We start from the raw sequence: 23497 nt of genomic DNA, 5'->3' as shown, positions 1-23497 counted from the left end.
CTTGCTGCTCATGCGGATGAAGTAAATTAGGGCCCATAGGAAACGTTATTCCATTGAAGTATGTAGTATAACATTCTTTCACAAGAAGTTTTTTCATCCTCTTTGGATTTCATGATTTTTAGTCTTAATGTTTTAAAAGTACATCATGAAAGTTTTAAATCTACACAAAAGAAGTGAGGATAGCCCAAATTCAACAAGTCCTCCCCCCACCCCCCAGCTTCAGGTATCCTTTCTTTTGTTATTGTTGTGCTATAGTATTTTAGAGAAAATCCTTGCCAGCTCATCTTTTCACTCCTAAAGACTTTCCTAAAAATTAAGGCCGTTTTCTTACATAATCACAATCCACTAATCACCAATCTAACAGTCATTCCTGAATATCTTCTAACCCCCAGCCTCTGTTCAGATTTCTACAAGTGCCCCTGTTACAGGAGGTACATGGAGTACACTCCTGCATTTCATGGTTCGTCTTTGAATTAGAATCGTTTCTCCTTCCGCCGTGACTTGTTGAAATAACTTTGTCAGTTTTCAAAGAAACCAGGTCCCGCATTCTGCATTTGCTCAGTTGATTTCTTTTAGGTTCTTTAACTGTTGTTCTTTCCCTGGTATTTCCTGTAAACTTAGAACTTAGATGTAAAGACTGGTTTGATTCAGATTCTGTTTCTGTGCAGGGATGCTCCACAGGAGGAGCGTCGTAGCCCCTCCTGTCAGGAGGTGTGTCCTGTCTGGCCCCCTCTGCGGGGTTAGGAGGTGGCAGCCTGACCTTCCATTGCTAAGGTCCCCATCCACCTGTCTCAGGATGGTTTGCTGTGGATGCAGTGAGAGAGGCCCATCACCTGAACGGTTTACTAGAATTTCAAAATAATTAGGATAAAAAGTTCTAATTTTATTATTCTTTCCACACTTAGTAGCTAGAATTATCCATAAAGAGGAACTTTGCTTCATCATTATATGCTTAAATAATTTTCTCCTTTCGTTACCAATTTTTAGGATAAAGATTGGTTTCCTGTCTACCTCTAATCGGAACCAAATAGTATTTCATTTATTTTGGGATTTTTTACTCTTCTTTTTTTTAAACTTCATTGGGAATTAATAGATTTTTGTCTGTTCAACATAAATTTTATTCAGCTGTGGTCATTTTTATTTTTTCAGTGTCTCCTTGTCCCATCTCTGGTCTGCGGTGCCTCTTCACCGGGCTCCCGTGTCCCTCAGACGGGGTCACACTAGTCTCTTCTTCCTGGCACATTCAGCTGTCCCTCCACATCCTTGATCCTAAACAGTGACTTTCCTCTGTCAGATCATCTCAGACCTGGAGTCTTGGAACGATGAGCTTTCTCAGCAGATGAATGACTTTGACACGGAAGATCTCACGATAGCAGAGCAGCGCCTCCAGCACCACGCAGACAAAGCCCTGACCATGAACAACCTGACGTTCGATGTCATCCATCAAGGACAGGACCTTCTGCAGTACGTCAATGAGGTGCAGGCCTCCGGTAAGACGTGCACCCCATTCCCTGTCACTTGAGGGTCCTTCGTGTCCCGTGGGAATTCACCCAGTATGTTTCCGTGTGGTGACTGGGAAGCTCATTGAGCCCCTGTGGTTTGCATGGTACAGGTCCCGGCTCTGTCAAAGGAAACATTGTTTCCCCCCACATAATGTAATCATATTTAACATTGTAGTAGGTGCACTTACCCTTAATATTATTGCATGTCAGTTCAAGTAGCATGAACTTTAATTTTGCAAATGATATATTATTGTATCTCTGTGAATGAACTGTTAAGTCCTAACAAGATATTTTCATTCTTTATTTTTTTAGTTTAGTGTTTTACCAGCAGATGTCAGGCACTGTAGATTCAAAAATAGAGCGCTCACTCTGTGGTGTTAGAAGCTTAACTTAGCTGCAATCTGCATACTATACTACTGACTCGTTTCCACAAATCATATTGTTAAATACTTCCTGGAAAGTAAACTAGTCATACAGCAGATAAAAACAAACACCAACCAAGGTTCACTCATTTATAAAGAATGTCACATTTTCACAAGTTATTGTAAGAGTAGAAGCAGATTGATAGGAAATGGGTTTAGTTCGGTGAGCTAAGCATTACATTTGGCTTTAACACACCAAATACTAGGTTGGTGCAGAAGTAAGTGTGGTTTCAAAGGTTAAAAAATGCAAAAACTACAATTAGTTTTGCATCAACCTGATACGTTCTCTGAGACACAATGCCATGCTCTAAGGCAGGAGTGAACACTGCTGGCTGTGCCCTCCTTGAACTTGACCTTCAGAGTCATGGCTTGGCCCCCGGCTGGGCAGATGAGTCAGGGAAGCAGAGGTACCTGGGCGTGCGCCCCTTAGGAACGGGTCGCAGTGCTGACTGAATCCTGGAGCCGCCCTCCACTGTCCGTAGGCGTGGAGCTGCTCTGCGATAGGGACGTGGACATGGCCACGCGGGTGCAGGACCTGCTGGAGTTCCTCCATGAGAAGCAGCAGGAACTGGATCTAGCCGCCGAGCAGCACCGCAAGCACCTGGAGCAGTGCGTGCAGCTTCGCCACCTGCAGGCCGAAGTGAAGCAGGTGAGCAAACCGCGGGAGGTAGCGCCAGTCGCCTGCCCTTGATGGGGGCTCTGGGGATCCCGACAGGTAAGCCTCGGGGAAGGTTGGCCCTGAGCAGACATAGCTGTCCTGGTAGGGTGTGACACGCCCACCCTGACAGCCACACCTCACGTGCACACATCGAGCCGCTGCTGGACAGTGTGCGCTCTGGTGGGAAAGGCTTCGCTGCCCAGCAGGTGCCGCCCTGGGAGGCTCGGCCGTGGAGCTCCTTCTGTCATTGCTAGTCTCTTGTTCCAACCCCTGAGCGCTTTGCGTCCTGGGGCTACATAACTAGCCTTTTTCTGTCAAATATACTGGTACCACTCTGGACTAGATCACAGGCCGTGTGTGGCTGTGGTATTCTTGTGGTATGCATACTGCCACATCCCAGAGAGCACCAGTGGGATTCCACGCGTGCGGATATCCAGCGCCCATGTGACGTTTCGTCTTCTGTGCAGGAAAACCAGTGACCAAGTTGGCTTAGTGCAGACAGTACAGCTGGACGGGATTCTTGCAGGTGCAGAGGAAAGCACGTGTCTGTGTGATCGGGTGGGCCTTACTGCGCGCCGGGGCCGCTGTGCACATGTGCTGCCTAAGTGGGCGGCGCTCACGCAACTGCAGCGTAAACCAGAAATCTTTAAAACAACACCTGTTGGTCTCCCATGTAGTGCGATGAAGTATGTGACCTTGTAAGGACCAATTCACAAAATACTCTTTCTTGCCAAAACCAAAAGTTTGTCTAAGAAATAATGGAAGACTAATGTATCCATTAGGAATTGCATTTGCCTAATGAGTAATAGAGTCCAAAAATCATGGCTTAAAAAATTATTTTCTCTGTGCAAGGAGTCAGAAAGTGGTAGGATTGCTGGTGTTCATTCAGTTGCCCGGGACGTGTTAGGCTAAGATCTTGATGACTGGTGTCCTTTTTCTCATGGTTGCCAAATGGCTGCTGTAGCCCCAACCATCACCTCCCATTCCAGGAATCAGGACGGGGAAAGCATAACAAGAAAGAAGCAACACCTATATCAGAAGAGAAGTATTTTCATAAAACCCCCAGAAGCTACTGTTTTGATCTCAGTGACTAGAATTCTCTTCTGTCTGTAACCAAGCTGTCATAGGGGCTGAGAAGTGGTTTTATTTGAAGCTCTCCCCCAAAAGTTGGGGTTTTCTGCGTGAAGGAGACGAGGGAAATAGATAATGCGGCATAGCAGGCGATGTCTGCCAGCAGTCACTATGCAGGCTGAGATCCCACAGTCTCCGGCTTCCACAGTCAGAACCGACTTCTCCGTGTCTGAAGCGGAGAATGTTGTGGTGTGACCCTGAGTGTGTGTTCAGCCTCATTCACGCTTTGGTGGTTGTGCCATTGAACACTGATGTTAATTTGGAAAACACGTCACTGGAATAAAAGTTCCTGTACTAAGCAGTTTGCTCATTTTGCATTGTCATTAGGACTAAGAGGAATGAAAAGCCCTGTTTTGTTAGAGAATCTCTGTGGCAGTAGGTGTTTCTAATATGTGGTCCCCAGTCTGCTTTGACTTGTGCACTGATAAGAACAATCCTCTGCACCCTCCACGTTTTCAGCTCCCATTTGCAACTAAAAATAATTAAAAGTGCAGCACTTAGGGTCAGACACCACTGAAGGATAGCAGGCAGTTGGCATTGGGGCCTCAGGAAGCCAGCTGATCGGATGGCTCGGCCATCTTGCCTGCTCGGCTCCTGTCACTGCTGCTCATGAGGCGTCCCGGGAAGGGGCTGCCGCGTGGACTTCCGTGTAACGTTGCAGGTGCTGGGCTGGATCCGCAATGGAGAATCGATGCTGAACGCGGGGCTCATCACAGCCAGCTCGTTGCAGGAGGCCGAGCAGCTGCAGAGGGAGCATGAGCAGTTCCAGCATGCCATCGAGGTAGGATCACGGGCCCGCCCCCAACCTGGGTCCTGGCAGCCTCAGGCTGAGCCCGTTAAACCCCATCACGTGGCACTGACCCGGAGGCCAGAGTGGGGCTCAACAGGACCAAACGGCAGTCCTTACGTACCTAGACTTTGTTACCGGAGACGGCACCAGCCTGGTGACTGCAGGAACTGAGCTGTGCGTGCCAGCCCGGAGGCCCTCACAGCAAGGCTCTGAGGCCAGGGGCGGCTCCTGCTGCCCTCCTGTTGTGAGGCCCTGCAGCACGCACCTTCCCAGGCCAGGAGCACCTGGCACCCAGGAGCCCAGCTTGGCGTCTTGGCTGAGGTTGTTTTATATTTCGTGGTCTCATAAACACATCCCTGCTGTGTACCCGGCTTTGACAAAGCAGAGCGTCCCAGCAGCTCAGCCCGACAGCTGCAGATCACAACCTCACTGTTATAAACAAACGGTGCTGTCCACACAACTCCGCCTACCTGGTTCAAAGCAGTGTTTCTCAACCGGAGTGTTTCATGCTGAGGAGTGTCGGTGCCATGCCAGGACTTCAGCAAACGGCTCGGGCCCATTCCAGGCACGCTCGAGTTCACTCTCATAGCAAGTGGATTATTTTTAGGGTCTCTTTTTGGAGGAGGGAGGGGCATTTAATAATCATGACAGGTGGTCTCAAGGTAAAGGAGATTTGATTGCAGAAAGCTTGTTTCCTGGTCTCCTTACGTATGTACTACCAGCCAAAGCAGGAAGCCACAGAAATCACCATTCATTCATTTCCCAGATTAGTTTATTTTCAACTACTCAGTGCCACTGGGCACTCATTAACACATCTTCCTGAAGCCCAGACTCCGGGTATCGTTGGAAAATTGTACACTATGCCGAGTGATTTGTAGTAATTAAATTATCAGGGTATATCACTGACGTGGTGATGAGACTGTATTGAATACAGAGTTTAATGGGATCATTAGTTCCTTTTCAGGTGAAATGAAAAAGTTGCTGTTGTTAAAAATGGGAAAACACTTGTGTTCACAGAGACCCATCTGCCCCCCCGCCCGGTAGTTGTTTCTTCACAGAGACCTGATCTCTCAGCCCGTCACGGCATCTTCTAGTGAGGATATGAGAACAAGAAGTCTTACTGGATTTGTCATTTTATATCAATAGATCCATATCGCGTGGACCTCCAGAAAAAAACAGTTCATCCTTAGTTTTTCATTAAGTTTTTTTTTTCAATCAATAGTTCTTGAAAATTTTTGACTCTAGTCCAAAGTTAAAGTGAAAAGTGAAAATAAAAAGCATTCACGTTGACCATCTTTTTCCCCACTTGTTCATTTGCCCGTAGTGGCTGTTATAAGAAGGATCAATAGGAATAATCAACTTGAAACATTTTAACAGCTTTTTAGAATATTGGTTGTTTTTCCTGGTATTTCTCAAGCTGAGAACCCCACAACTGAGGCCCATTCTGGAAAGTCTTAATGCGTTTCATCCTTCATTAGGTCATTTAACTATAAACACAGTTGTTGCTAGGCATGAAAACTTTTTTTTTTTTTTTTACCAAACTTTAGAAGTCTTTAGAAGTGTCCTCATGAGTATTAACCGAAGTTGTTTCTATAAAAGCAAGCAGAGCCCCAGAACTGCAGCCTTTCCAGGAAGCAGGTGCCACACCTGCTGACTAAGGCCCACCCCCCTTTTCCGCAGAAGACGCATCAGAGCGCGCTGCAGGTGCAGCAGAAGGCGGAGGCCATGCTGCAGGCCAGTCACTACGACATGGACATGATCCGAGAGTGCGCCGAGAAGGTGGCATCCCACTGGCAGCAGCTCATGCTCAAGATGGAAGACCGCCTGAAGCTCGTGAACGCGTCCGTCGCCTTCTACAAGACTTCCGAGCAGGTAGGGGGAGGTGGCGCTCCTGAGTTCCTGCCTGACGTTTTATCCTGAGCGGGATTTTACTGGACAGCTCAGCCATCCCTCGTCAGTCATTCCTGAGCCAGTCTGTTCCAAATCGAGTGGCAAGAAGCAGCATTCTAGGAACAGCTTGTTTTTGCTTGTCTGAGGTATCAAAGCACAGTAGATTGGGAAGTACCTGAGAAGGGCACCCCTTTTCTTCTCATTTAAATGTATGGCCTGAAACCCGTCGAGAAAGACAGGAAATTCGGCTTTCATTCTTGTTCTGAAAGACCTGCATTTGTCCTCAGGTAAGATGGAGGCTGATTCCTTCTAGTGGGCTCACTCCTCGGCCACCACTCTCATGCCCAGAGCCTGACTGAAAATGCTTCCCAAAGATGCCGGTCCGTGCAGCCGATGCTAGTGGTGCCACTGAGCCTGGAATTCTCTTCTGCCCATAGGTCTGCAGTGTCCTGGAGAGCCTGGAGCAGGAGTACAAGAGGGAAGAGGACTGGTGTGGAGGAGCCGACAAGCTGGGCCCCAATTCCGAGACGGATCACGTCACCCCGATGATCAGCAAGCACCTGGAGCAAAAAGAAGCGTTCCTGAAGGTATGGCAGTGCTGGCTTCCGGGGCCGGGCTCGCCGAGCTCTGTGCCCTGCTCCTGGAGGCGGCACCTGAAGTGCAGTGCAATGCTGCACGGTCAGAGGGAAACGGCCGATGGCCTCCACGCTGGGCCCCCCTCACACCTCACACCTCGCCTCCTGTGTGGGAAGTGAGGAGTAACATCCTGTCAGCAATAAATTAGGTGATTAGAGAAAATCGTAAAATCGTTTGCATTTCTGGCTTACATTCTTTCTAGTTTTCACAGAGAGTTAGAAATCTGGGTGAATAAAGAATGGGTGGAAGTCACAAAACCAAGTGATTCCGAACAGAGAGAGTGAGAGATTTGGAACAGCAATGCCTGTAGCTTAAAATAATCTTCCTTTGGAAATTCAGCCGTTTTAGGAACAAACACTGAACCTCAGATGTGTGAGCCCAGTGTAAACACAAAGCGGGAACACCTTTTGTGGTTTGCAGGATCCGTTACAAATACTCATTCAGGAGCTGTTTTCTGCAAGAGAACTTGAATTCCGTTCAGGCCAGGCTGGAAGTTTGAACTCTGAGAAGGTTTAAATGAGGGATTTTTCAAGCCTGCTTTGTTTTATTTTTATAAATTTTACTTACATATTTACTTATATTTGTGTTCACACGTAAGTCACCGATGTGCTTTGAAACAGATCTTGAAACAGTGGTCCAAGTGTTTAGAACGTTAACCGTGAATGTTTCCATGTTGCATTCTTTCACTTTTCAAACAGATTTTCTGAGGTTCTGCTTGTTGCCCCTCAGACTGTTAAAAATAGGTGTGGTGTTTACTTTTCACTGTTGCTTTAAGTTTAGCTTTTTTTTTTTTTTATTGTTTCAGCATTCTGACCCCTCTGACACCATATCCTGTTACATTTAATAACTTCTGTTCCATTTTTGAAGGTGATGGTCAGTCCTGCTGGGAGAGTTATTGTTTAGTCTGGCAGTACAGATTGTAGTAACTCTGGAAATTCTGATCTGGTATACTTTGAGCTTCCACCAAAGTAAATTTCTATTGAAGCAAATCAGGGTGGGAACCCAGTGGTAGTTCCCCAGGGTCGTTAATCGTAACTATTTCAAATGGGACCTGTGTGTCGCTGCCACTTAAGTTTGGGAAATGCCGGCCTCTGTGAGGATGTTTTGAGTTGGAATCATAATTTGTCCCTTTTTCTGGAATCCGTTTAGGACAGAACAAAATGGAATACTACTTAGTTAATATAATTAAGAAAGATAATTAGGTAAAATTCTAAAACAAAAACAATCACAGGCTTGCCTGGTGAGGTTCCTTCATTCACCAGGATCCTGTAGTGTCCGTGTGTTGGATGTCCATACATTTTATGGTGGAAGTTTAAAGATGTGTATAAACAGAGAGAAAACAGAAAATAAACCCCTATTCACGTCACACGCGCCGTCAGTAGTTATCAGTATATGGGCAATCACTGGATTGTTTTACATTCTAGATATTACATCATTTTATTTGTAAATACTTAGGTATGTGTCTAAACACTAAATTCTGCCTTTCTAAAGCATAACCACAATAACATGATGGAATCTTAAAAATGAATAACTCCTATTTCATGTAAAATAAAAGTGGTCATATATCTCCGACTGTCGCACAGATGTCTTTTTATACGTGGTTTTAATCAAGATCCAAACAAGGTCCACACATTGATTTGATTTGTATATCTCTTAAATCTCTTCATTAAATACCCTCCCTTCCTTACCATTTATTAATTGAAGAAATAAGTTAGTCTTACTGTAGTGTTTCCTCATCCTGGATTTTGGTCATTTGGTCTTTGAGTCATTTAGCACCGGCCTGGAGCCTCTAAATTTCTGTTAGTTAGGTGGAGCGCCGCGATCTGATGCTGACTGTGCTTAGCGTCCCCACCATGTGGTGGTGCTGTGCCCTCCCGTGGCGTTAACGTCAGGAGGCACACAGGTCCGCGCACAGGTGCGCGCCTTTCTGTCTGTGCAATATGAGGCTGTACCAGGGCCTCAGGCATGGCGAGTCCAGCTCATCCGTTACACACCGCCAATCAGCTTTCGCCTCCTGGGTGTGTAGTCACCACTGGACACTGCTCTTTAGGACTTGCAAGATGGTGGCATCCTGTCCTTCCTTCTGCCTTGATTAGCTACACCTGTTCCTGCCTCAGCTGTCAGGTTACTCAGAAATAAGTTTGTCCAGAAACGGTGGGGTAAGTGCTTGATTCTTACCCTTTGTTTACAGTTTTCAGAGTTGTTGCTCTAGCAACCTGTTCGTTCAGTTAGTTGTTTTTTTTTTACCATTATCATGGATTTTAATATATTTGGTGTGTTTTGATCATAGTCATTTATCTTTTTATGTTCAACTTGTCCAATTAGTGGGACAGATAGTGCAGATGTCCTTTTGACCCCAGCAATCTTCACCAGTTTCCTCACTGTTTGGTATGACAGCTCATTTCAGACTTATCTGTAGAGACTCATAGTTTTCTCTTAATTAAAAAAAAAAAAGGTATTGTAACTCCATTTACTGAAAAGGCCTCAAAACAGTGACCAACCTGTAACCGTGAGCATCCGTCCGCCCAGGCCATGGCCACTTAGTACCATTTCCCACAGAAGGACGCAGAGCTCCTTAAAGAAAAGATGAATTCCAGAGCTGGCACAGGAAGTATGCAACACATTTCCACTTCAAATATAATTAAAGGCTTTTTTTTCTTAACTGCTTCATTTTTTATATTTATATCCCTTTTCTCTTAAAATTCTTTGGAGACATTAGTGAAATTACGTATGCTAATTTATGAACGCATAATATCAGTTATTTATTACGAAAATAGCACCATGTCACAAACCACCCCAGAACTGGAGGTCTGAAACCAAAGGCTGGCCGACTAAGATGTGAGAGTAGGTGCATCTGCCCCCACTCATGGTCGCGTCGTCTGTCGCTCCTTTCCTCCAAGTGGTCCGGCTGAGTAGTGGCAGCAGAGACACAGGCCTGCCATTTACAGAAATCCAGGCACACCCCAGCCGGGTTCTCCGGCTCAGGGACTCACAAAGGGCAAGGTGTTGGCCGAGGGTGCCGTCACCTCAAAGCTGGACTGGGAAAGGGCTTCACTTCCTCTCTGGCTGCAGGGCAACGGCCACCCTCAGTGTCCTGCCACCTGGGCCTCTCCATAGGGCAGCTCACAATGTAGCAGCTGGCTTCACCAAAGCAAGGACTCCAAGACAGAGGGGTTTTTTTGTTTTGCTTTGTTTCTGTTTTGTTTTAATTGAAATAGGATTTAACCTGTGTATTCTTCAAACCACAAGTTGGTCAGGTGAACATTTTAGGTAAAGACTCGTTCGAGCCGTGTGATCTTATCATCTGTATATACTCAATGTCCACGCTGGTATAGGGCAGGTGAACAACGCACTGCTCTCCGTTGTTTCCTAGGCTTGCACACTCGCTAGAAGGAACGCAGATGTCTTCCTGAAGTACCTGCACAGGAACAGTGTGAACATGCCGGGGATGGTGACACACATCAAGGCGCCGGAACAACAAGTGAAGAGTGAGTCCTGAGGAGTGAGGAGGGCGCGTGACAAGGCGTGTCCTGAATTCTGAGCCAGGGATTCATGTTCAGGGTCCATTTTATGGGTTTAGGGTTCAGGGTTCATTGTATGTCATTATAGGTTTTGCTAATTATCTTAGTTGAATAAGAAAATATTAAATATATAGATTGGTAATTTATTGAATGAAGTTGAAGGGTGTAAACAGAAAAAGCAGCATTCAGGGTGACATGTATTGGAACTGACTGTTTTGTTAAAGTAAGTGAAAATATTATAAATCAGAAAAAAATGAAAACCAGAGCTATCTACAGGCAAAGTAGTTTTAAAAGTTTAAATCACACAATTACATGCCAACAGTATCATCATTTTTATATACTTAAAGCATTATTAATAGAAGCAAACTGCAAAATAATATTAATACATTGAATATAGTTCGATATCATTTGAGTATAAAAATCTATGAAACCATGTTTTTAATATAACATGTATATGTAAATATGTAGAAACAGATCTGGGAAAATATACTAAATGATAAATAGCATTGGTTTGGATGGAAGTGAAGGGAACTTAGGATTTTTACTCTGTAGAATTCTGACTGAATATTTTGCAGTGAAAATGCATTCAAATGTTATATAATTTTAAATTGAAATGTAATTGTAGTCTTTGCAAATTCAATTGCAATGACATGGAAATGGATCCTGAGAAAATGATGCGAGCTGTTTAAAGCGGTCTTGATATTAAAGACCATTCTGTCAGCTGGAATCTTCACACTGAGCCCAGGAGTCGGTACTAAATACAGGAGGAAACCGAGGTCACACAGCCAGCACTCTGAGAGCTGAGTTTTATAGCACAAAGTTGCAATGATCAGTTAACAAATGGCTCATCTCACATTTTTTTAAAACACCATGACTGGCAAAAACTTGCTACGTTGCGTTCTACTCCCTGTTGATCTGATTCATCCGTTAGTTGTCACAGAACAATTTTCTCACACAGGTATAGTCCTTTCCAGATGAGACTGATACTTACTAATCAGTGGGCTTTTCTCTGGGGAAGATGAGTGACTAATGGGAGCAATCATTTTCTAGCAGGAATAAGTCTTCACTGACAGCAAGTTCTTTGCACTAGTAATCAGGTTACTTGGCTCATTTCTTGTAAAAATCATTTCCTTTCTCCCATCTCTCAGCCTTGCTTTGGTTGTTGGCCGTACCCTGTTTGCTGTGACCGAAAGTGCTGGGATCCTTTCTAAGTTGTCCCAGTTTGAGGTGTGTGCGTGTGTGAGAGAGGAGTATGTCCCACATCCTCACTCCCTAGATGGTCATCGTGTTGATCGTAATGCTGGGTCCTGTGCAGAATTAGAAGTGTTCTGCTTCTGTCTCTGTAGGCTTATGGGGAAGCAGTGCAGCAAACTCCTGTAAGGGTGGTAGTGCCAGGACAGACAGTATGACCCCAGAGGGCACAAGCCAGGAAGGGTCAGCTCACGTGGGCAGAGGGTCTCTCGGGAGCTTGAGGAAGCCCCAGGTAGCCACTGCCAGCTGCTTTCTTGCCCCAAATCAGCCCTGCCCCAAGCAGAGACTAGAAAAGACCAGGGGTTTATGTTAATTTTCACATGTGATATTCTCATTGAGTGGTAGCTGAATTTTTTGACAGTTTTCACGTTTAGGAGTCTTAATTTGTAGCACAAAGCTAGTTCACTTTTTCGGCAGAGTAGAGATGATGCAGCAGGACCGCTGAGCTGATGGGTAAGTTCTGCTCGCAGATCCTGGATTCTCACCGTGCACTCAGCCCACTAGGAACCCGGTACATATTTGTGGGAAACCTGTATTTTTAAAGTTTTCCAATACAGTGAAGTTATAGTTTAGGTACCATTCTTCTGATTTGCACTGTCAATCTTAGTAATCTTTTTCTACAGTTTTCTATTTTATAAACTTCTAGAGTAAAACAGACTTACTGTAAAAATTTTTTAATGTGTACAAATGTACCGTTTCCCTGAAAATAAGATCAAGCCGGACCATCAGATCTAAATGCGTCTTTTGGAGCAAAAATTAATATAAGATCTAGTCTTATATTGTATTATACAAAACCTGGTATTATATTATATTATATTATATTATATTATATTATATTATACCTGGTCTTATGTTATAGTAAAACAAAAAAAACTATAAAACTATAGTGAAATAAGACTGGGTCTTATTTTACAATAACATAAGACCAGGTGTGTGTGTGTGTGTGTGTGTGTATAATATAATACCAGGTTTTGTATAATACAATATAAGACTAGATCTTATATTAATTTTTGCTCCAAAAGACGCATTTAGAGCTGATGGTCCGCTTGATCTTATTTTCGGGGAAATGGTATGTAAGCTTCCAAATTCCTTGCCAGTGGTAACCACCGTCGGGACTTTTTGGTGCATGCTGTCTATGCATACAAATCTAAATATGTAGGGAAATCTAAACATCTGTAGAGTCTACTCACCCATCCTGCTTGTGTTTTTGTTTTTTTAGGTTTTTTGGGTTTTTTTTGCCACAATGAGACTATAGTTCCCTACAATTTACTTCTTTCACTTAATAGTATATCTTAGTCATCTTTCTATATCAGAATTAAACGATCTGCTTCGTTTTCTTTAATGTCCAGTACAGTGATTTTGTAAGTGATTTAACCTGCCCCCCAATTCATGGACTCATACATTGTTGCCAGTGTTTCCCAAAGTGCCTCAGTGTTCAAGCGTCTGAATACGAATCAGTTTGAGTGCTTGTGTAAGCACTGTACGTGTGAAAGGTAAATTCTGCTCCAAAGGTACCCACACCTGCCAGATTGCCCTCTGTGAAGGTTGTGCTACATTTTCTTCCCTAAGTAACATCGGGTCCCGAGAGCCTGTCCCCCTATTCCTCCAGCACTGACAGTAAGTTCTTGCCAGGGAAACACTGAAAGATGGCCTCCTTGTATGAGTGAGGTTAAACATGGTTCTATATATTTAGTGGCCATATTTTTAAAATTCTGAGCTTCATATGCTTTGCTCATTTTTCTAATGGATTGGTTATCTTTTTTTCTATTGACTTAAGTAAATTAGGTCTGCGTTTTACATTTCCTCAATAGTTTCTTAGCTTTCTATTGGTGCAGTATTTTTGTGGCGGTTTTTATTTGGTTATGACATTCTTAATTTTTATGTAATCAGGGTATTTTGGCCTTTCTAGCTCCATGCTTCTCTATGTCATGTCCTTCCTTCTCCTAATGGTTTATGTTTTTATCTTTAAAAGAAAACAAAAAAACCTTTGTTTTCTTCTAGTACTTCACCGTTTCAACATACATCCTTTAATGTACACTAAATTCCTTCTGCAAGAAGGTCTGAATGGTCTTGAGCAAAATATCTAATGCGGATGTTTTTCCAGCCACTGTCAGATTTGCCCAGCAGGGGCCGCCATAGCATATCCCCCTGACCCAGCTCTCCCAGGTATTAGGGACCAGCCTTAAGTTTCCAGTGATCTCTGTCATCAGAGAACAAATTGGGGTGAGAGAACAGGAGAGGTCTGGTTGACATGTTCGTTGAGAACACTGGGCAAGCAAGCTGTGTGGCTCTTTATTTAATGTTCTCTCTTGCGATGGCATGTGCATAAAAAGTCTTCAAATGAATGGGATTTTGCAGGTCTTTCCACTGATTGCAAGCACCAACATGTGCCTCTCTCTTTATTCTCTCAGACATCTTGAATGAACTCTTCCAGCGGGAAAACAGGGTGTTGCACTACTGGACCATGAGAAAGAGGCGGCTGGACCAGTGCCAGCAGTATGTGGTCTTTGAACGGAGTGCCAAGCAGGTCAGTTACGACACCGGGTCCCCGTCCTGTGCTTAGACTGCCATTGTCAGGTGGACAGGTTTCACATTTCAGCAGTTTCCAAATCACTTTCTAATGATTAAAACACCTTTTAGTTAACAGTTTGTTGTGAAAAGAAAACCCACAACTTCATAAAAAAGTGTGTCACTTGGTGACTTTGTCCGTCAGCGAGTGTACCACTCAGCTGGCCTCCTGCCATCACCTCATTCTTAAGAGAGCAAAGTACACATTAGAATTCTGATGGTGACTTAAAAATCATTGTGGAATTAGGTTCTGAATTTCTGTAAATACTTAGGCAGGTGATTTTTTTTATGTCGCTATTTGTTCAGATAAATCGAGCTAAAATTAAATAAGGATCAGGACAGAATTTCTAATAATTCAGTATAATCAAAAAATGCTTATGCATTTGGCTAATGTAGAGACATCGAAAGTGCATGTTTGAAGTACCCCCCATGGAGGTCATTGGGGATAGTGTTTCCGCCTGTGTGGTCCAGTCGTGTGGTCATTTCAGGGTGAAGTGTGTGTGACCCAGACTTGCGCACTGAGACTCCTGTCCCTTCTCTTTGGCCTTAAAGGCAGCATAGGAATCCAAAGAGCCACCTCGCCCTCCATGTCAGGGCGCTTAGACATGCTGGGGCCTCTTCCTGTCTGTCGGCCAGTGGTAATCACGTCAGACCCGAGTGGCTTCTCAATCCACCTGTCAGCCTACTATGTGCCAGTCACAGAGTAGCATGCAGTTACATCTTACAGCGTAAGATGACATCTTCCTCAGCACAGGGTTCCCACTTAGGGAGCTTGTTCTGTTCCTATTTGTTAAAGGTTAGTCTCCAGGGGGTGTCCTGCTGCTCAGAGCTGCTCAGTCCCTAGGGTTGATAAGCTGTTCGTGGCCGATGGACCTGGAGCCCTGACTCGGCCGTTCTCTCGTCTTGGTTGACTTCACCAGGAGTAGTCATCATATTTCCAACAGAGGCAGCAAGCAGTAGTGTTTTTAATGTTTAAATTACATTTTCTTAATATAGGATTTAAAAACATGTTTCAGATTTATGGGGGCCTGATTTTATTTCTAATTAGAGATGGTTTCATAATTCTTTCTCAAATCCTTATTATTTCTCTGTTGGAAGACAGAAATCATTCAGCTACACAGAACAAAATTGTAAATAACTCTCTTGACAGAAAATGTGTTGTTGCTTTTTCCTGAAAGTAGCTCATTTGCCAAAAATAAAACCATGAAGTTTATGCCGTGACCGATGATGACCCATTGGCCCTATTGGGCTCCGTTCTTTACGTGAGCACAGCTCCACAGTGAAAGTCGATGGAGCCCTGACTCGGCTGGCGGCAGTTCTCAGGATGGCACCCTGAATGTCATCGTGCAGCCTCCCCGGGAGGGCAGAGATGACTTCCAGCCCTGGGGCCCGGGGGCGAGTCCCATGCTCCGCTGCCCCCCAGTCTCTCTGCTGGCCCCTCTTGCTTATCTCTGCCTCTGAGAGTCGCCTTCCTCCAGGGCTCAGTTGGGGCTTGTTCTTGCTTCTTTTCCTGCCTTTTATCTTCTCTGTTGCTCTCTCCCAGCCCTGACCTCCGTTTCCGGTCTTCAGGCTGATGAGCCCGGCCACCTCCTTGCCGTGGCTCCACTTTGGCCCCTGAGGGCAGAACTGTCCTCCATGTCCCCCTCATCTCACCGGGTGTGTGGTTCCTGAATCCTGTCCTCCCCTCACCTTCCCACCTTCATCCCTTCATGGGTCCCGCATGTGTCAGACCTGCCCTCCTCCCTTCTCGTCCAGAGCCGTCACGCCCGATACACCCCACTTTGTCTAAACCTGAACCAGCTTGCTGGCCTGTGTTGCTCCTTTCACTCGCTCCCATCCCTTTGCACACAGCAGCCCTGTTATGTTCCAGACAAAAGTCAAGGTCCCCTGGGACCTCCAAGGCCCTCCTGCCCTCCACGGCTTCACCTCCCATCTCTCCTGTGAGCTCCCCCCATGCCTCCTGAGCCCATCCCTTCTCACCTGCAGCCCCGGCTTAGATACCTCCCCCGCAGACGCCCCACTAAGCAAGGCCTCCCCACTCTCTCACTTGTCTTTTGTGTATCTTTCTTCATCTCTCTCCTCCTTCCCGGTCTGCAGGGGTGGGGCCAAAGCGCTCATTCCCTGGTGCCTCTCCCAGCACCTGACTCCATGGTAGGCTCTTGGGGTCCTTTGGCTACGAGAGTGGACAAATCCACGACCTTTGAGTAAATGGGCTTTCTGCCCGGATTCAGAGTCAGAGTTAACATTGTTTCCCGGGTGGGATAGCCAGGCCCAGGCAAGACAACAGTAGATTCCCAGCCAGTAAGCTGTATGGTAAGCAATCTGAGCCTTGGTTTTCTTTTCAGTTTTTCTTCTAAAACGCTGTAAATGCTGTGAAGTGTCCAGTAGAGACGGCGGGGTTCTGTTCCAACACCAGCAAATTGGTGGATGACGTAGAGATTATGAAGGGCAAATATAAAAGCTTCTGCTTATTTATGCTTCTCTTCCACAGCATTGCTTTTTCAGATGTGTATATTTAAATAAGTCTGACTTCATTTCAGATATATGAAAATAGAGGAAACAATTGGCTTCCGTCTAAAACCCTAAGGTAGACTCGTTAGAGCTGTCGTTGTATCGCAACCTGAGCCGCTGGCCCCGTTCTCTCCAGGCGTGGGCAGTCGTCTCTCTCCCCCAATGGAAGTGTTAAGCCACGTCCTCTGCAGCTTATTTGTGTGCAGTGCGCATGGTCCAGGGCAGGAGCCCCCGGAAGCAAGTGGCAGGCGTGCACATCTGGGAACTCACGGGACGCAGGAACAGAAGAAAAGGCCTCAAATTGTACTTTGGAAAGCTAGGAATTCATCTCGGCGTTCTTTCTCTTTTTGTGGCTACAACATTGCAGTAAGGTTCTAAAGTTCCCATGACGTGAGATGGGAAGCATTTAACAACGTGAGGTTCTGGGACCACCCCTCCACCCACACTTTCTCAGGATTCTTGACAAAGAGTCGTAGTTGTGATTGCTTTTGTACTTTTAGTGTGACTTGAGCTTCATGGTTATAAGAAACTCTTGACCTTTTTATTGTTACATAAGTGACACAGTTAACAACTTCCTATAACATCAGGCTTTTTTAAAATTTCAGAATTAATGTTACTTATTTCAGAAACGTGTCTCTCTTTGAGGGAGAACTTGTTGATGGGGGCCGGCTTTGACTGGTGATTTCACCCTTAAACGAGGCACTAAGGAGTTTGGACCTCCTTCGCGGATGTTCCGTTCCTCTGTGAACAGTTTTCATTCCTTCCCTCTCTAGGCTCTGGAATGGATCCATGACAATGGGGAGTTCTACCTGTCCACACACACCTCCACGGGTTCGAGTATACAGCACACACAGGAGCTCCTGAAGGAACACGAGGAGTTTCAGATCACCGCGAAGGTGCGTTCACATCGGCAGTGGTCTTCTGACTAGTGGCCTGCACAGCTATCTGTCTGCATGGGTTTTTCCAAAATAACCTAGAACACGGTACTCTGGGCAAATAAGGTGGTTCTCAAAAGTATCACTTAGGAAATACTATATGAAACGGGAGAAATGGTGACCCCAATGGGTTGTTACACATTAATTTTCTGACCTATCTTACTGCCTTCTACGCGTGCCCCTCAGTTTTCTAGTCGTTGTTCTGTTCACTTTTGTTCTTCTGACTTCTGCAAATACTTCCCATCTCTCCTTTTTTTCCTCTTTTGTCCTTCTCATTATTCTCCTATTTTTTCTTTTTGTTTTCTTTTCTGAGGTATTTTCTGAGTACTTGCTATTTTTATGAAGCACTGTTTGCTGTTGCCAACCTGACTTGGGCATATTCTGTGGGTGTTTTCTCCCCTTGTCTTTAGTCAGTGAAAATTGTTACATCGCAGGCCTCCGTTCAGTCCAGCCACAAAGCTGTCTGTGTGTTATAGTTGGCAGAGTTTTATGTCAGTGCTGGTAGTGGTTGTTCACAAGTTTATAAAACTGGAGGCATTTTCAGAGTTTTCCTGAAAATCAAGATAGAATTAAATACATCTTTATGGAGTGTGTAATATATGTGAGTAAATATTACATTTTAGGCAAACATAAGAATCCATACATTGGCATGAATGGTTTCCTAATTAAAGTATATTCCTGCAGAGGCTAATTCCTTCTTTTACCTCAAAACAATTTTGAGACTCGATTAGAGTTCCCTTCTCAAAGTTTCTGTTGCTGAAAGTTTTTGAATATACATTCTTCTACAAAAGTGCCTCTGTTTTTGATGATAGATTTGAGTTTTTAGGAAAAGCTGAAGAATAAATTCAAATTTAGGAGTAGAAAATAAATGATCAAGCCAGAGATGTTTTTGGTTAAAAGGAGCGTTCCGATAAAGTAAAAAGATTGACTTTGTGTGTGTGTATGACCCTTAATCTGTCTTTGAAAATATATCCAAGAGAAAATTTTAGAGCATTTAGAGTGAAGATAACTTTGTGTTAGGTTTATTTGTACTTTTTTATGTTTTTCTGTAACGATTGCTGACTCCTCCTGTTGTTCTTCCCCACACTCTGCTCCTGCCCCCATCCTCAAGTTCTAAGTTATTTCCTTCCACTCAGCCTCAGGGTGCTGGGCGCTGGGAACCCCTGGTCTCATTCGGGAGGAGCATATAGTGTGGTGGGGCTCCAGACAGACTGACTGCTGTGGGGCTCGGTGGGCACCTGGCACTTGGTGGCATCGTGAGCATGTGGGGGAGGGCTGACCGGGGCAAGCAGGCAGTGACAGCCGTACCATGATGGGGGGACCATGAGTGCCCAGAGGACGGCACCCACTAGGCGGAGGGGAGTGGCCGGTCCTGCTCTGCAGGTAAGGGTTGCGGCTTTTCCTTCCTCTCCACACAGCTCACCTTTAACTGTGTAATTCTCCTCTTTGTTAATATTTGGATAACAAATTATAGCTATTATGTGCATGACATGATCTATATTGGTTTCTTTGAATATCCTTTGATGATAGAGGGGTGAGGAAAACCCTTCAGACAGCACTCAGAGGTAGCTTTAAGATTTGCTCCTTTTCCCTGACTGAAGATCCAGTCATGTGCCTTCTCCTGGCCGGGCAGCCTGTCCACGGCACACCTCCAGGGGGCGCTGTGCACAGGCCCCTCATGTGGATGTCACTGTCTGGAGTGAGGCGCACGGCAGGCAGCTTCGTTCCACCCGTGGAGTGTGCACGAAAGGATTTTTCCATTATTCCCAAATATCCCTTTTCCTCAAATTTGGAGTATGATTATTGGAAGCATGAGCACTAACAGGCATTTTGTTTTTTACCTTTGATTTTTTTAAAAACAACTAAAGCGGAGGTGACATCTGACCTTTCAGTTTCCCAAATATATAGAGCTGTTTCTATCATTGGGTATGTTGATTCAGTTTGGTAAGAGGAACCGGTAGATTTTGAAAGGACATCTCTCACTTTTTTTCTGAGCACCTTTTTTTCTTTGGTTTCTGGCTGCCTTTCTTTCCATCAGAAAGCACCTGCTTTGGTGCTTGAATATGTCATTTAGTTTCTCCTGTTGAAACTGGGCTCCTTTCTTTTTTACCTTCTGTCACCCTCTTACCGTCTTCTAAGAAACTATTTTTATTTTTTATGTAAAGAATCCTTCACTCTGACAGGACAGTTTTCCAATCCAATTGTTGGAGGAGTTAGTACTGTGACATTCTTAGTGTTAATGGAAATTAAGCCCTTTGTCACTAAGACTTAACTGACTCATTTGCAGCTCAGTGCATTTTAAAAATACCAATTAAAATAAAAATATACTCACGGATTAGCAGATTCATTGTACTTATGCTTGATCACACCATTCATTTATTCATTCATTCTATAATTACTCGTGAGCCCCTCCTATGTACCAGGAACTACTCTGGGTGCTGGGCTCAGGAGCATGTGTTCTCCTTAGAGAAACAGGCAACGACATGATAAATGGGTAAATATCTGCACATATACATGTTAAGTCATGAGAAAGAAGATCGCCACGGGGGAGGGGAGGGTGCCGTCACTGATAGAGAGGCTCAGGCAGACCTCTCCCAGAAGCCCTTAGCTCTCTGATGAGCATATGTGGTTTGAATGAAGTTTACACGTGGAAGAATTGCCAGTGCACCAGGCTGTGCCTGCAGGAACCCTCTGGGGGACATCTAGTTTCATACAATTAGGAGCAGCCTGTCGGTGTTAACCGTGCTGGCAGCTGGTCTGTTTTGTGATGTGAATTAGACGTACACAGAAATCTTCCTGTAGTTTCTTGCTGGTTTTTTGTTGTTTTGTTTTCTGTTTTAATGTAGGCAAGCTGCATTGTCTTTTTTATCTTCACTTCTATGTATGTCCCCAGCACTTAAAACACGAAATAGGTTTCTTAACTCCTTAGGAGCTATACATAGTTTGCAGTACCCTCTACTGATGGCATCCGTGACAGAGAAGTGCTTAAATGGTGGTACAGCATCACTTTCCTGTGCTTTTTAGCAGGTGAATCTCCTTGACACATAGCAGTGAAACCTCTTGTAGGCAACCTAGTTTTTCAAAATCCTACATTGGTCATAGTAATTCTCTTTGATATTAAAATGTAGCAATATTCCTAAGTTAATGCCTTTTGGAATTTATGCTTCCAGAGCTGAACCTCTTTGTTTCCCTGGTTTATAATTAGGCTTGTCTTACCATCTGCAGAAAAGTCTCATGCTGAGGAACAGTCAGAGGTTTGTTTAACAGATATTTCCCTTGTAGTTCACTCTACCTGAGTTCATTTTCCCATAAAATGGAGGCCCTACAAACTCAGAGTATTTTGTTTGGCTGACTTTTTCCAATAAACAGCTTTTATAGAATTTACAGTATTGATTTTTTTCACAGAGACATTAATGTTCCTTGAGTTCTGTTTTCCTATGATTTTTGAAGCCTATTTATTCATGCCTGTTAAAAGTAACTACCATGCCCGTTAGAGTTACAGGCATATACACACTTGCGTAGAGAACCGAATGTTAATTTATTTTCTCAATAAATATTTGGTGAATGTCCACTATGTGCCCGGCACATGGAAGGTGCATGAGATATTAGGAAGCAAAACAATTGTCTCTGGCCTGTGCCGGTCCCTTCTAATAGGAGCGAGACGGACATTAGCTGTGGTACAGCCATTACGTCCTTGTTTGAAGGTAATGTGTGCCGTCGAAAACAATAGATCTGACAGAGAAGGGTGGTTGGGGCAGGGAGGCAAGGTGCAATTTTAAAGGAGTCAGGGGAGGACACATTGAGAAGATGGCCTTTGGTTGAGCAAAGATGTAAAGAAACCATGGAGACATCCAGGGAAAGTGTGGCAGGCAGTAGGGGTACCCGGGCCCAGAACCAAAAGCAAGAGTCTGCCCGGAGTGGGCACGCCAGCCAGGGGACCCTGGGTGCTCGGCTGGGGCTCGGCTGGGTTGCCGGTTCCTGGAGAGTCTGTGGGTCTTTACAGCTGGCTTTACAGGTTGCCTGCTGAGTTCTGGTTCCAAACTTTTATTGTACAAACTAGGATAATTTATCCAGGTTTTGAACTCTGACCTTCCTTTTGGGGATTTTTAAAGTCAACTTCCTGAATGTTAGTCATAAAGATTTTCTAGTTAAAGCTTACCTGAGAAAAGCAGGTTCCATAGCAGAAGAGGAACTGTACTCATTTAAAATGCCAGTGGGAATATTGAAGGAAGCCCAGTAATGAGAATAAATGAAATGGATGTGACTGAAGATCTGTTGAAAAATCAGCGTTGAGTGAAGTTACTGCCTTATAGTATATAGAACCAATGTTTTATGGTGATCCTTGACTTTATAAAAAGTAAGAATGTTATGCCTAACATAATAAAAGGTCTTTTCTATGTACTTATACAATGAAGTAACCCTTTTTTTCTAAAGGGAGAGTTCTAAAACGGAACAAAATTTAAAATACCTTTACGGAGATAATTTCCTGACTAGCGACTTTCCTCCATATTTCCTGTGAGTTCAAAAGACACGAACCAGTGACGTAGAGGACCTCCATCAGGGATTTGTCAAGTCCCTGCCATGGGGAGAGCCACGGAACACCCAGACCTCAGATGGCTGCTGCCCGTCTTCCTGGGCACATAGAATAAATGTGCATAAAGCAGGGAAGTGTCTGTGTGACCAGTAGTACATACACATGCAAAGGACAGTCAGAGAACTGTGGAGGGGACAGCCTGACTGAACGCTCAGTTACGCACCTACAGATTTTGCTGAGCCTCTTCGAGATGAAGATTCCATTGAAAGAAAGTCTATCTAGCTTTGTTATTTTTATTTTTTATTTGAGGTCCTCAGAATGCCATCCATTGTGGGAAAGCTGAGGAAAGATGCTAGTGTAGGATCAGATCAGGGCATTGAACTGGATGGACTTGGCTTTAGTCTGACGTTAGCCTGGCTGACATTCTCGCCTAGAATTTTACAGCAGCTTCAGAGAAATATGCCTCGTGACTATGATCGGAACTGACAGCAGTTTTCTTCAGTTCAGAGCTGGGTTATCGGCAAGTTGCCACTGTTTCTGGTTTCTGGCAGTTGAGTTAATTTGCTTCACAATACTTTTCTGTTTTGTTGTGTTTTGGTTTTTGCAGCAAACCAAAGAGAGAGTGAAGCTATTGATACAGCTGGCTGATGGCTTTTGTGAGAAGGGGCATGCCCATGCGGCAGAGATAAAAAAATGTGTCACCGCCGTGGATAAGAGGTACAGAGATTTCTCTCTGCGGATGGAGAAGTATAGGACCTCTTTGGAGAAAGCCCTGGGGATTTCTTCAGATTCCAACAAATCGGTAAATTGCTTTGTGCAAACTGAGCACAAACTGTGTTCTTCCTCGTGTCCTGTGTGTTGATTCAGTTCCCTGCGCTCCATGACTCTCTTCTCCCACAGAGTAAAAGTCTGCAGCTGGATATCATCCCAGCCAGCATCCCGGGGTCCGAGGTGAAGCTGCGTGATGCCGCTCACGAACTTAATGAAGAAAAACGGAAATCTGCCCGCAGGAAAGAGTAAGCCAGTCTTTAAGAACCTGCCAGATGCGTTGAAAAAGTGAAGAAGATGTCACTTAGACAGCCATGCTTCTGTGTGTGCCCTGAAGCCACATGGCATGACTGCCTCTTGTCACTCGGAATGTGCTTGGT

The 23497-nt window shown here is 44.6% G+C and overlaps 1 protein-coding gene across 4 annotated transcripts in view; it reads left to right on the top strand.

Moving 5' to 3' along the window:
- TRIO (trio Rho guanine nucleotide exchange factor) overlaps positions 1-23497 on the top strand; it is a gene marked incomplete at its 5' end in the record, with an annotated part of 321447 nt that overhangs the window by 190428 nt on the left and 107522 nt on the right. For all 4 annotated transcript variants that reach the window (XM_081053954.1, XM_081053955.1, XM_081053957.1 and 1 more), the window contains 10 exons: positions 1295-1490; positions 2407-2573; positions 4375-4494; positions 6184-6375; positions 6831-6980; positions 10403-10517; positions 14213-14328; positions 17654-17776; positions 22957-23151; positions 23250-23365. In XM_081053954.1, coding sequence (XP_080910080.1) covers positions 1295-1490; positions 2407-2573; positions 4375-4494; positions 6184-6375; positions 6831-6980; positions 10403-10517; positions 14213-14328; positions 17654-17776; positions 22957-23151; positions 23250-23365 — 1490 coding nt within the window. The remainder of the gene's footprint in view (positions 1-1294; positions 1491-2406; positions 2574-4374; positions 4495-6183; positions 6376-6830; positions 6981-10402; positions 10518-14212; positions 14329-17653; positions 17777-22956; positions 23152-23249; positions 23366-23497) is intronic.

This window comes from Rhinolophus hipposideros, assembly GCF_964194185.1.
Source record: "Rhinolophus hipposideros genome assembly, chromosome: 7".
Taxonomy (NCBI): domain Eukaryota; kingdom Metazoa; phylum Chordata; class Mammalia; order Chiroptera; family Rhinolophidae; genus Rhinolophus; species Rhinolophus hipposideros.
The sequence above is the reverse complement of the archived record's forward strand: the minus strand, read 5'-3'. Positions and strand labels throughout refer to the sequence as shown.